The sequence below is a fragment of the Rhineura floridana genome, chromosome 3 (assembly GCF_030035675.1).
Source record: "Rhineura floridana isolate rRhiFlo1 chromosome 3, rRhiFlo1.hap2, whole genome shotgun sequence".
Classification (NCBI taxonomy): domain Eukaryota; kingdom Metazoa; phylum Chordata; class Lepidosauria; order Squamata; family Rhineuridae; genus Rhineura; species Rhineura floridana.
In genome coordinates, this window is record NC_084482.1 from 229,235,134 (window position 1) to 229,249,019 (window position 13,886).

A 13,886-nucleotide genomic window follows, 5' to 3' on the forward strand; every position below is an offset into this window, starting at 1 on the left:
ATGTTTGAGAGATTGGTTCCCAGAACTTCTATTACTTTTAGGATTCCCCGCTAAGAGAGAATTTAATGGCTTAGCTAAAATTGAGTATCTCTGTACAAATCTTCTATAATAGCCAGCAAATCCTAAGAATCTCTGAAGCTCCCTAAGAGTATTGGGCACTGGCCAAGTGGTAATGGCATCAGTTTTCTCTTTATCCGGCTCTATCCCTGCTGCAGATATTACATGGCCCAGATACTTCACCGACGTTTGAAATAACTTACATTTGGCAGGGGCTAATTTCAGTCCATAATTATGAAGTCTCTTCAATACCTTTAGAAGCCTTTCCTCATGTTCTTCTTGGGTGGCTGAGAAAATGATCAAATCATCCAAAAACGCAACTACTTCAGTTAAATTTAAGCCATGCATAACATTCTCCATCATTCGTTGAAAAGTTGCTGGAGCATTTGTCAGGCTTGGGGCATCATTTTAAATTGCCAATTTCCAAATGGAGTGGTAAAAGCTGTCTTTTGACGATCTGCCGGTTCTACAGGAACTTGATAATATCCGCTCTTCAGGTCCAAGACAGAGAACCACTTAGATCCTGCAAGCAATGCAAATGTCTCCTCTATTCTAGGTAGGGGGTAAGCATCTTTCTTTGTTAAGTTATTCAATTTTCTATAATCTACCACCATCCTAAGCGCTCCAGATTTTTTTCTTACCAATACCACTGGGGATGCATACGGGCTGCTGGTTTCTTCAATGACCCCCAACATAACTAATTCCTGCAGATGTCTTCTTAAGTCCTCAAAATCAGCAGGTGAAACACACCTGGTTCTTTCTCTAAAGGCACATCTCTTGTTAATTCAATTCTATGTGTCACACCCGAGACCTTGCCCAGGTCTAAATCATGTGCTGCAAAAACTCCTGGGGCTTCACTTGCTATAATTTGTGAAATTCTATTCTGCTCAGACTCACTCAATGTTGAAGCTTCAAAGTTAAGAGGTGAGGATTGTTCTCCTTTATTATTATTTGCTGTGACAGAATTCTGCATACATAGGGCCTTTGCCCATTCCACCTCACAAGCCTTAGCCACTATTGTGTGAGGGTTCAACACAATATCCCTTGCTGTTAAATTTTTAATATGCACTCCTATTCTCATATTAGTAGCAGTGAGCTTCACGATCTGTGGAAGAACAGCTAACCCTCCTGGCCCTGCTACTACTTCTGGGTCTTCCAGAAGGACTGTGGATTCTGGGCCTCGTCCTGGCACCTGTAACATACCTGACACTGTACACGATCCACCAGCTAGGATTTTAACAGGTTTCCTTCGTTGTAATCGTATCTCACTCCCATCTTCTTCTCCCAACTTCTGGCTTCTTGAAAAATGCCTATAAGCCATCCTCCACTGATATGGCAAGTCTATCTGGTTTAGAGGGCTGGAAGACTTTGGATTAAAATGAACTTCTGTTACACGTTTCAGTACATTCGTTCCAATAATAGCTGACACCTTTTGGTTCATGCGCTGATCAGGACATACAAGGGCTAGAATCTCATACCCATCCTCCCTGTCCTTATCATCATGTGGGATCTGCAATGCTAGCATTACAAATCCTATATAAGGCACTAGCTGACCTCCAGCTCCTTCTATTGCTAGTATATCACCAATGGGATGCAACTCTCTATGAGACAGGTGATCTTTGTAAAATGTCTCACATACGCAGGTTACTTGGGACCCAGTATCTATTAAACAACTACATTTTGCCCCATCCAGATATACATAATCATTACATTCTGGTCCTATCCTGCAATATTTCCCTTTCACATTCAGGTAATCCTTCCTTTTTATAGGCGCACTGATTGGCAACATTGCTCTGAGTAATTTCCTTTGCAGCTGTCTGCTTCTGGTCCCTTGTGTTGTTTGTTAAATTCTGATGAACTAGAGTTGAGTTAGGTTCATTAATACAGTCTCTCTTAAAATGTCCTTTTAATCCGCAATTGAAACACCATAATTCCCTGTTAGGCCTTCTAGCTGGTTCAGATCTTCTTTTTTCACTATAGGTTTGAGGAAAGACTGACCTTGAACTCCTGAGATCTCTCTGCTGAGCAGACAGTTTGAGCGTAGCCATTTCTCTCTCAGCTTCTAAATATTTAGTTTTCCAATCTACTTCCCTCTCAATTTGCCCTGCCTCTTTAGGCCTTCCCCTTTCATGCAATTCTTGTTTAAGTTTTCTCTCTTGTTTATCAAGGATTTCCCGTTTTAAAGATCTTACTGCATAGAGGAGCTCTACATAAGGCACTCCTCTTGGCTTGCTGCCAGAGCCTATTCCTTTGATTTTGAGGGTAGTTAGCAAAGCCTCATGCCAACAACCTCTAAAGAACTGTTCCTGTACATACAGATTAAACTCCCCTTCTGTTATCCCCTTTTCTTCAAGAATTTCCATAGCCAAAGCATGCAATCGATTTAAGTATCCTGAAGGAGATTCTTTAACGTGTTGGTAAGTCTCATAAAACTTTGCTCTTAGCTGGGAAACTGAAACTATATTACCAAACGCTGTTTCCAATATTGCAAAACATTCTCCTGCTGTAGCTTTCCTTCCTGCTCCTAAAGCTACATGCAATGCAGGTGGGAGCAAACTCTCTATGATTTTTCTTCTTTTTATGTTTCCAGAGATTTTGCCATCTTCCAGTAGTTCCCTGGCTTGCACTCTCCAAACAGCATAATCTATTTCCCCAGCTGGTTTGGGTATGAGTCCTGAAAACATTTTAAGTTTCACTCTAAGATCTGCTACTGCAGCCCCAGTTTCACCCTCTCTTTGCAAAACTCTAGCTAACAGTTGCTGTTGCAATGCAGGGGAAAGATTTATTGCAGGAGTAGAGGTTGCTATTAGAGTGCTTCTTTCATAATTATCACATGCTTCCTCACCCAAAAATGCTGTGACTTCTGCATCTACAGGAATTACCTCCCATTTCCCATGCAGTCTTTTATTCCAGCACTCCCTCCCTATCCTACAAACAGCACTAGGAGTCTGGAACTCACACAGCAACATTTCTTTACCCCTTCCTTGTATTTCTTGCATTTTAGTGACAATACCATATTTTTGTACAGCATTCTGAACCTCACCCTTCTCATCCCCATGGTCTACATTAGTCAGCAATACAGTTCTGTGCAGATCAAAACCCAACTTTCTGCAAACCTCCATTACAGCAATTTTATGTTTGCAATTTCACTTCGAGCCCCACGTTGGTTGGGCGCCACTTTTGTACCTCTTTCTTGGGTCCTATGGGGCTCGTTGAAATGAATACTGCAAACACAATTACAATGTTTGTTTTATATATATATATATTTAAACAATAACTGAAAGGAACATAACACCATGTATGCCAACAGAATATATCATATATCTTCTTAACATAATAATTCCCAAAGTCCAATGCATTCGGCAAGACATAATTGAAGAAGTTGCTTGCAGAAAGTCCAGTAGAGAAAATTCGGAAATTTCCAATTGCAAACTTCAAAGCCCTAAATAAAATATAATTTAAATTCAAATACATAAAGCCACAAAAGAATTAATTTACTCTTCCCTCCCCTTTTCACACATAATTGTAAAACCCCATTACCTAATTCAAGGGGACAAGGGCCTAGTCCTTACTCCCTGGCATTAACAGCTCCTTTTCTCTTCAGCTTCCTCACGGTTTGTACTCAACTCCTTAATACAATCCTTCCATAAGGTTTCTCCACCCACTGGACCAAACCAATATAGCCCATAGGGGTTACACGCTGATCTTGGCATCATAGCATTTGTCTTCATCTGGGTCCTGCGTCATACACTGACACACAAAATGTTTTCCATCTTGAGTAATGGTGAAATGCTCAACTACAGCTGACTTCATGGGAAGCTTCTTTGACATTTTGAATTGATATTTTTAAAAATTTGTCAATCAAAATTTATTTTGAAGCCGGAGTCGGAGTCGGTACATTTCTACCGACTCCGACTCCACCCAAAATTGCTTCCGACTCCATGACTCCGACTCCACAGCCCTGCTTACTTTAGTCTTCTTGACATTCAGCTGTAGTCCTGCTTTTGTGCTTTCCTCTTTAACTTTCATCAGCATTTGTTTCAAATCATTATTGGTTTCTGCTAGAAACCATAGTTTACTATTTTGTGAATAAATCTATTCTCCCTGCTATGTCCCAGCTCCCACTGAGGCATCTGGTTGGCCGCTCTGAGAACAGGATGCTGGACTCGATGGGCCACTGGCCTGATCCAGCAGGCTCTTCTTATGTTCTTATGAGATGCAGCTTGTGTTTAATCCTTGTGGGAAAGGGCCACAGCTCAGTGGCAGAGCATCTGTTTTGCATGTCGAAGGTCCCAGGGTAAGTTCCCAGCATCTCCAGCTGTAACTGAGCTGGGAGAGAAGACCCTTCTCTGCCTCAAACATTGCAGAACTGCTACCAGGGAGGGTGGGAGGGAGGGATAAACTGGCCAAGCACAAGGCAAAGTCCTGTGGCTTTTCCAAATGTATAGCCAGAGAGAGAGAGAGACAGACCAGCCCCCATTCTATCAAGAGAAGGGAACTGAGTGTAGAGGAGGAGAAAGCGTGAAACCTTTTCTTGTTGGTAAGCTGTGTGAATTACATTTGTGGGCTCAGTAACACACTGACTTCACTGGACTTTGTGAGTGTCCACAGGCCAGGACATGAGTTGTTGAGTTATTCTGAACTCTTTCTCTGGGTGGATTTTTTTTCTTTTTAAATGAAAAGTGGAGGGTGTTTCTCCGCAGCAAGGGTGGGGTGTCAATATTTCTCTGATTCTTGGGGTTTGTTTCCTTTCCCCCAGGGAGAGGTGTAGATTGATCACTGGATGCATCCAATTGTGCCTCTTCAAGTGTCCACTGCTTGGACACTACAGTAAGAGTCTTCACGCAATTCTGCTCCTATGAATAAAAGGTGGCTTCCTAGGAAGAAGATCCTTTGACCCTGTTGGGAGCTGCAATTGAACCGAGATAAAATGGATGTGTCTTGCCTCACAGGGTATGGAGCAGGAAGAAGCCCTTGTGCCAACCAGTTGGGGAACTGTGGGGAATTCTGGGAAGGAACTGTGCAGAAGATCCTAAGTTTGGACAGCCACAGGTCAGATGAGCTGTGCCTACACTTTAGGCATTTCCACTACCCAGAGGCTGCAGAGCCCAGAGAGGTGTGCAGCCGACTCCATGCCCTTTGCTGTCACTGGCTGAACCCAAAAAGGCACACGAAGACTCAGATGCTGGACCTAGTAGTTCTGGAGCAGTTCTTGGTCATCCTTCCCCCGGAAATGGAGAGCTGGGTCAGACACTGTGGACCAGAGACCAGTTCCCAAGCAGTAGCCCTGGCTGAAGGTTTCCTCCTGAGCCAGGCAAAGCAGAAGAAGCAAGGCAATGAGCAGGTGACAGAGTATTTCATCCCTGTGAAACAGGGTGATAAACATCCCCACAAGTTGCCTGCTTTCTTTTTCTGGGATTCATCTAAAGAAGTGGTGTCCCAGATCCCCTAAGCTAGTGTCTTTGAATTGATGGGTTGTGTCCCCCTGGAGACAGCCCAAGACACTTGGGGGCAGGGGAAGGGACTGTGAAATTAAATGAAAGGGAAATGATGTTGGTGCCATCTAATCTTTTGGGTGCAACAGAAGCTGTGGGGAGAGCCAACCCGGGTATACATTTTAGGGCTAGCATGTGATAGAGTCTAGCTCTCAGACTCAGCTGACAAAGTATCCCAGGCTCAGTTTCAAACAGCGTTGAGGAAAACAGGAAGTACCCGGGCAAGGAGGCCAAGTCAGTTGATCCCTCTTCAGTCCCAAATAACTTTGCTTTGAAAATAAACTGCACTGTAGAAAAAACTGCCATCAAGTAAGGTCTCTCTCTCTCTCTCTCTCTCTCTCTGAGAGTTAGCCAGTTGTAAGTCACCCTACTTGTCTGTGGGGCAAAACACCTGGAAAACTGGTAGAAAGTATTATTAAAGCTAGATTAACTAAGCACATAGAAGAACAAGCCTTGCTGAAGCAGAGCCAGCATGGCTTCTGCAAGGGAAAGTCCTGTCTCAGTAACCTATTAGAATTCTTTGAGAGTGTCAACAAGCATATAGATAGAGATGATCCAATGGACATAGTGTACTTAGACTTTCAAAAAGCATTTGACAAAGTACCTCACCAAAGGCTTCTGAGGAAGCTTAGCAGTCATGGAATAAGAGGAGAGGTCTTCTTGTGGATAAGAAATTGGTTAAGAAGCAGAAAGCAGAGAGTAGGAATAAATGGACAGTTCTCCCAATGGAGGGCTGTAGAAAGTGGAGTCCCTCAAGGATCAGTATTGGGACCTGTACTTTTCAACTTGTTCATTAATGACCTAGAATTAGGAGTGAGCAGTGAAGTGGCCAAGTTTGCTGACGACCCTAAATTGTTCAGGGTTGTTAAAACAAAAAGGGATTGCGAAGAGCTCCAAAAAGACCTCTCCAAACTGAGTAAATGGGCAGAAAAATGGCAAATGCAATTCAATATAAACAAGTGTAAAATTATGCATATTGGAGCAAAAAATCTTAATTTCACATACCCGCTCATGGGGTCTGAACTGGCGGTGACCGACCAGGAGAGAGACCTCGGGGTTGTAGTGGACAGCACGATGAAAATGTCGACCCAGTGTGCGGCAGCTGTGAAAAAGGCAAATTCCATGCTAGCGATAATTAGGAAAGGTATTGAAAATAAAACAGCAGATATCATAATGCTGTTGTATAAATCTATGGTGCGGCCGCATTTGGAATACTGTGTACAGTTCTGGTCACCTCATCTCAAAAAGGATATTATAGAGTTGGAAAAGGTTCAGAAGAGGGCAACCAGAATGATCAAGGGGATGGAGCGACTCCCTTACGAGGAAAGGTTGCAGCATTTGGGGCTTTTTAGTTTAGAGAAAAGGGGGGTCAGAGGAGACATGATAGAAGTGTATAAAATTATGCATGGCATTGAGACAGTGGATAGAGAAAAGTTCTTCTCCCTCTCTCATAATACTAGAACTCGTAGACATTCAAGGAAGCTGAATGTTGGAAGATTCAGGACAGACAAAAGGAAGTACTTCTTTACTCAGCGCTTAGTTAAACTATGGAATTTGCTCCCACAAGATGCAGTAATGGCCACCAGCTTGGACGGCTTTAAAAGAAGATTAGACAAATTCATGAAGGTCAGGGCTACCAATGGCTACTAGCCATGATGGCTGTGCTGTGCCACCCTAGTCAGAGGCAGCATGCTTCTTAAAACCAGTTGCCGGAAGCCCCAGGAGGGGAGAGTGTTCTTGCACTCGGGTCCTGCTTGCGGGCTTCCCCCAGGCACCTGGTTGGCCACTGTGAGAACAGGATGCTGGACTAGATGGGCCACTGGCCTGATCCAGCAGGCTTTTCTTATGTTCTTAGGTGCTCCATGCAATGAGGTACTGGCTCTTGTGAGACAATTTGCTGAGAGATGTAAAAAGTCCTTTCTGTCTGTTGGAGAAACCTCCCCTATTGCCTGATTCCATAAGCTATTTGGGTTTTTTAACAATATGGACATGCTAGTACAATACAAAATAAAAGGGATATTTTCTTTCTCTTTTGAAAAGTGCAATACGAAAGAAAAGGTCATATTTTCTTTGAAGATAACCATCAACACACGTTAAAAACACAAATCCCATCACCTGTCCTTTTTGGGGAGTGTCCCTGCATTCTTTTACACATGTTTGCGATACCCCTTTTTAAGGTTCTAGCAGATACCAGGAAGAGGCTGCTGACCAGGTCGATCATGCAGGAAAATAGCGAAGGTGCCACATTTCCAGGTAAGAACATAAGAAAAGGTCCTGAAGTTGGATCAGGCCAAAAGCCCCTTAAAGTCCAGTGTGCTATTCTCACAGTGGCCAACCAGATGCCCCAATCGGAAGCCCAAACACCAAGTCCGCTAGGCAACTCGGAATAAATCCCTTCCTCAAGCCGAAATACAACAGCCATCAAATTAAACCAAGTAGATAAAGTTGAAAATACTTCGAGATGTTAAAATAAATAACGCCAATATTTTTATTAGCTCATATATATAGCACTCTTTAAAAAAAGTGGTTTAAAAGAAATAGTACAAAAATTCATAATCACTAACACTGATAAAACTGCACAATTACTGTACTGAAACTGTCATCATCAACTCAAGAAAGGCCCTTTACCTTGCCTCATATTTTAAAAAATCCTTAAAAATTAAACACATTAAGTCTTTATTTTAGGATTTTTAAAAAAATCCGTTTAAGGGAAGAGTGAAGGAGTTTACAAGATCCCCTGTGCATTAAAAATAATAAATAGTGACTAAACAGTAGTTTAGAATAATAACGTCCAAACCAGCATTTTGAATTGTGCCTAGGAGCCAATGTGAGGAAAGGGGGGGTTGCACACAAGGAACTGAAATGCAAAATGCCGACAAAGGATGCAGCGGAACTCCAGTGGCAAGTCCTTCCAGGCCTTCTCCAATTTGTGGTGGAGTGGAAATGGTTGCTGCTCGGTCACGTGGTCAGGTAGGACAAGAATCATTGGGGACCTGAGCCTGGATGCCTCTGCCCCCTGCACATCTTCCGCTTTCCTTTTACATCTGTCAAAGCTGCCTGCTCAGGGCTTGAACGTTACTGAGGGAGCATTGGCTCCTGCGGGAAAACCTTCCGCCTCCTCACCTTTGCTATCTTTTTGGATTGTTACATTACCTGTCAGGAGAATCTCTCCTCCTCCTTCGTCTTCTTTCAGGGCCTGGTGACCTTTGAGGAGGTGGCTGTTTGTTTCACAGAGGAAGAGTGGGCTCTGCTGGCGCCGGGCCAAAGAGCCATGCACAGGGAAATCATGGAAGAGAATTATGGGAATCTGGCTTCTCTGGGTAAGGATCCTTCTTTGCTTTGGCGCTTTAGGGACCAGTGAACATGACAGTGGCTGATTGGGTTTCTCAGAATGCTCTATTTACCAACAAGTAATAGTTCTTCCCATCAGAGCTCACAAGGCAATGTACACAAAACCCTAAATGGTAAAACGATTGCTTCCTTCTCTTCCACCCTGACAGGATTGTGGGGTCTTCAGCCCATACCTGGTGACCTCTTTGTAGCCACAGCTGATGGCTTCAAACTTGAATCTTGGAGGCCGCCTTTTGGCATCACTTGGGAGTAAGTGGGATGGTCTGAAAAAGGACTCCTCTGTTGATGCCAAGAAGCGCTATGTTGGCTTCCTCTCCGTGACTGCCTTCCTAATACGATTTCAAAGCATGGTGGACAAGCAGCAGTCACATTCTTATGATGTATTGATGCTTTTAGCTGCAAGCGATAACCCCAGAAAAGATAGTACATTGGCCAACTGCCCAGAACTAGAAGAAAGTGGGGGAGCAGAAAACATTTTGCCTTTTGTGCTTTTCAAGGCTTGACTGGACGGTATGAGGAGGTCTGCATACCTGGATGTATAATATTCTGTACACAAGGATTAATGCATACAATATAAAGATTCTGAGATGGGAAATGTACATACATTAAACATGGGGCTAGCCCATAACTGTGAGCAAACAACAGCCACATTCTTATGACCTACTGATGCTTTTGGCTGCAAGCGATAACCCCAGTCCTTGTAACTCTCCTACATTTATACAGGCAGAAATTAGAAAGGCCTTGCTATCTTACTTCTGGACTTTCATAATCTTGCCATCATTCCTTTGAACCTTCATGGGTTAAGTTGGAGGTTGGGCGTGGAGACATGCTAGCTTAGAATCCCTGAATATAACACCTGAGAGTGTCAGAAGTAACCATCCAAAGAAGAACGTCTGGTTCCCAAACATGGCCTTATCTGCAAGCTGGAAGAAGGAGAAGATCCATTTGTCCAGCGTTCCAAGGAAGGAGAGAGAACAGCAGGTAACAGCTCTGTTGTGTGATGCACTATTGAATAAACTCAACAGGATCTGCCTCCTTACCCTACATATCTTCTCCAATCTGACATCTTAGTGGCAAGGAATATGTCTTGTTCCCTGATCTGAAGCTCCATTTATCTCTCATCACGTTTTTCTCTTTATTCTTGCAGATGGTGGGTGGGAAAGTCAAAATGAGGATGAACAGCTCAAACGGAAAAGTGGAACAAAACAGAAGTGGAAGAAAGAATCCATTTCGTCCAAAGTGACTGTCTTCCATGAAATTCCAGTCCAAGAAGAATGTCGCCAAGGAAATCAGTTCCTTCTGGCTGAAAACGTCTTATCTAGTAAATCAAGCCTGAATCTGCATTATGAAATTTACAATAGGAGAAACCATTGAAATGCTCAGAATGCAAAAAAACCTTTAGTCAGAGCAACAGCCTTAAACAACATCAAATAATCCATACAGGGATGAAACCATATAAATGCCTAGAATGTGGGAAAAGCTTTAGTTGGAAGAGTAACCTCAAAAGACATCAGAGAGTCCACACAGGGATGAAACTGTGTAATTGCTCATAGTGTGGAAAAGTCTTCAGTTGGAAGAGTGACCTTAAAAGACACCATATAAATGTAAAGAGTATGGAAAAAAACTTTGGGCAGAAGAGGAATCTTGCTACACATCAAAGAGTGCACACAGGAGAGAAACCGTATATATGCTCAGAAAGTGGGAAAACTTTTCATTGGAAGAGCGACTTTACTAGCCCAGCCTCCAAGTGATCTTCTGTATCTCTAAAAGTTGTGCAGAGGGGAGGGAGAATTCCACCTTGTGGTTTTTGCCATTACAAAGTTGCAAGAACACCTGCACTCGGCTGACCTTCTCTTCTCCTAAGATACAGGATCAGTCTCAGGCCATGGACCTGGCCACCCTAGCTGTGGTAGATGCTGTGTGATTTTTAATTGTATTTTATTGCTTTTATATTAAAGATTATAATTAAAAATCAATGTATTTAATGCGGTGGATGTTCCATCTCCAATCTTCAACCACAGCTCCAGAGACACAAAGTGGATAACCCGAATGAAGCTCATGGTGGACCACAGTCTACAGTTTGGGAACCCCCTGATCTATCTCCTGCACTAGATGGCTTTCTCCTGTCCAGGGGGGCTTTTTCAGGACCTTAAACCCATCTGTTAGGCTCTGCATTTACAATATGCATTCCCCAGAACACTTCCTCAACAACAACAAAAGTCCTTGAGAAAATCTAACATTGGCTTTTTACCTGGCTCAAAGCCAGAAATGTTATTATTGTTGAAGTAAAGTTCAAAAAAATGCTTTCAAGTTGCAGAGAAATGTTTTCGCCTGCACCGCCTCGGTATAATTACTGTCTATAATTTAAGACCCGTCCTATTTTTGTGACTGCGATCTATTTTAAATTGCTGTGAGCTGCCTTGGGGCCTTAGGTTGAAGGGCGGGTAATAAACCAAATTGCCCTTTTGTTGTTGTTCTCTGAGGTAGATCCCAGTTTATCCGCGTCTGCCAGGCCTCCTTTGCGTTTTTGGAGAGCTTTACTTGTCCCCAAGGGTGTATTTCTGAGCCTCGCTGGGACAGTTCCCAGATAAACGAGGCTTCCCTGTTTTGCTCTTGCAGGAGACGTGAACCATTTAGGCTAATTGGGAGCCCTCCAGGGCAGCTCGTTTCCCCAGAGGCGCTTTGGTGTCTCTTGACTTTGCTTTTAAATGCTGACAGGCCTGTGGAGCTCATTAGCACTTTCTCTGATGGTTTTTAATGTTTGCTTGTTTTTAATTTGATTATTTTGTGAGAGAGCGGTATAGTTTTATGAATTTCTGAATGAGGAATAATGGCGGGGCGCAGAACAGCCCTCTCGGTGCCTCGGATTAACCGCTCGTATGGGGTGCGGGAAATCAACTGCGCCGCCTCGCAATAGTTCCCCTCAGGCGGCAGGGACTGCGTTTCCCAGCGTGCCTCGGCGCGCCAGTCGGCGGCTCTGCTTCCCTTCCTCCTGCGCATGCTGGGTAACGTAGTCCTCCCAATGGAGACGCCTCCTGACGAACGGACGCCCGATGTAGCTCGCCTCGTGAGGCACGCTGGGTAGTGTAGTCCTCCCGCGCCTCTTATGCCTATCATACAATAGAACTCGATTGAGAGGGGGGGATTTCCACGCCCACCTAAGGAACAGTCACGCCCCCTCCCCGCCTGACGAGCCCTCCCTCCGCAAGGCATGCTGGGAAGCGCAGTCCCTTTCTGCCTCCAGTCCTGTCAGGCGGCGGTTCTCTTTAAAAACAAAAAAACCCTCACATAAATTACCCGGGAGTAAGTCTCATTGAACTCAGTAGGACTTACTGCCGACCCGGGAGTAAGTGTCGTTGAACTCAATAGGACTTACTGCCCAGTAGAGGCTTTGCGTTAGTCTTTAAAATTTATTTATTTGTTTCTTGAGCTCACAGGCCAGTTTCCAGGCAAAGAATGCCTCATAAAACCGTTTAAACGCTGTATCATTTCTGCAATAAAATAACCTTAAAGACCTAATTAAGCCTTTAAAAAAATCCATTATCCCTAAGTCCACATAACTATAAAACAGTAAAACAGCCACCATCACATTTCCTTGTTTATGATTAATTAAATTCATATCCTCCCCTTCCTCCAAACAGGAGCTGAGCCCAGCTGGGCTACTCCTGCCTTGTTCAATGCTGGGAAGCCCTTAAACAAGCTCTCAAGACAACGAGTTGATACTTTTGATTAGAAAAGCTTTATTGCAAGCAATTGCCTGGGAGGTTACTTCAGAGGTAACATCTCAGTGTAAGCCCCCCTTCATGCTCCACACATCAGTCTCATATGCTGTTTTCAAGGTTACATAGATTACACAATTGTCACATGGTTATATATCAGCACATGTCATTCAATACACTAACTTGGCATAGATATTCCTTATCTAGCATTAACATGTAACCACAATTCCTACAAGATATAAATGTCAAGATAATTTTTCTCAGAATCCTCTAAACTCCCCCCTCCTTATTTCCTTTATTCCTCCCCGGATACTATGTGGCCTTGTCAGCAAGCATTTGGCACATGATTATAACTTTTGCTCTATTTCCTTTCACAATCTTAAACAGCCAAGTTTCAGCAACAAGCATATTTAAGCATAACAAAGTTGAGGCCATTTTGGAGAGCTCATTAAAACCTGAAACAATAATTTCGCCAACAGAGCCCAGGGCAGGAGAATAAGCAAATATTATTATTTGAGGTGCTCAAAAACTCATTGTCATTATTGTCACCACTACTATTGCTAATCCTAACCCTATGGTGACCGTATGAATCAGCGACCTCCAACAGCATCTGTCATGAACCACCCTGTTCTGATCTTGTACGTTCAGGTCTGTGGCTTCCTTTATGGAATCAATCCATCTCTTGTTTGGCTTTCCTCTTTTTCTACTCCCTTCTGTTTTTCCCAGCATTATTGTCTTTTCTAGTGAATCGTGTCTTCTCATGATGTGTCCAAAGTATGATAACCTCAGTGTCATCATTTTAGCTTCTAGTGACAGTCAGTGGAGGAAGGCGGCTTCATGTCAGTGGGGCAGTGGAATCCACTCTGGGTTTTCCCAGGAGCTGTCCACGGTGCTGAACCCTCCGCTGCTCCCACCTTTCTAAGCAGCGTCTCAGTTGATGCCTCCTGCGATCCCTGCAGCTGCCATCGGAACTGAAGGCAGCCAAAGTGTCCCCGCTCCGGATAGCTCCACTCATCCCTGCGCCTGTTTCTTGGTGCGCTCCCTCTCCTGTGGGACTCAGAGCGACCTCCCGGAGAAAACCTTTACAGCCCGGCCCAGGCAGGCAGCTCACTGGTGGGACAAGGGTTAGGAAGAGCGGCTAAAGGGGAACATTCACCTGCCCAGAGCCTGATTGCTCCCCCAGCCCCTCCCATTACGAAGCCTGTCTCTGCTGGGAACTCCGGAAGAGCGCAGCGCATGTGAGGACTGACTGCCTCCCCACGCT

The 13,886-nt window shown here is 43.9% G+C and overlaps 1 protein-coding gene across 1 annotated transcript; it reads left to right on the forward strand.

Annotated features, from left to right (window-relative positions):
* The first annotated feature begins 8,449 nt into the window (after positions 1–8,449).
* Positions 8,450–10,413, forward strand: LOC133381877 (zinc finger protein 557-like). The gene is made up of 3 exons (XM_061621442.1): positions 8,450–8,522; positions 8,746–8,872; positions 10,051–10,413. Exons 1-3 carry the CDS (start codon positions 8,496–8,498, stop codon positions 10,275–10,277), a joined length of 381 nt encoding a protein of 126 aa, XP_061477426.1. The 5' UTR covers positions 8,450–8,495; the 3' UTR covers positions 10,278–10,413.
* Positions 10,414–13,886: the final 3,473 nt, after the last annotated feature.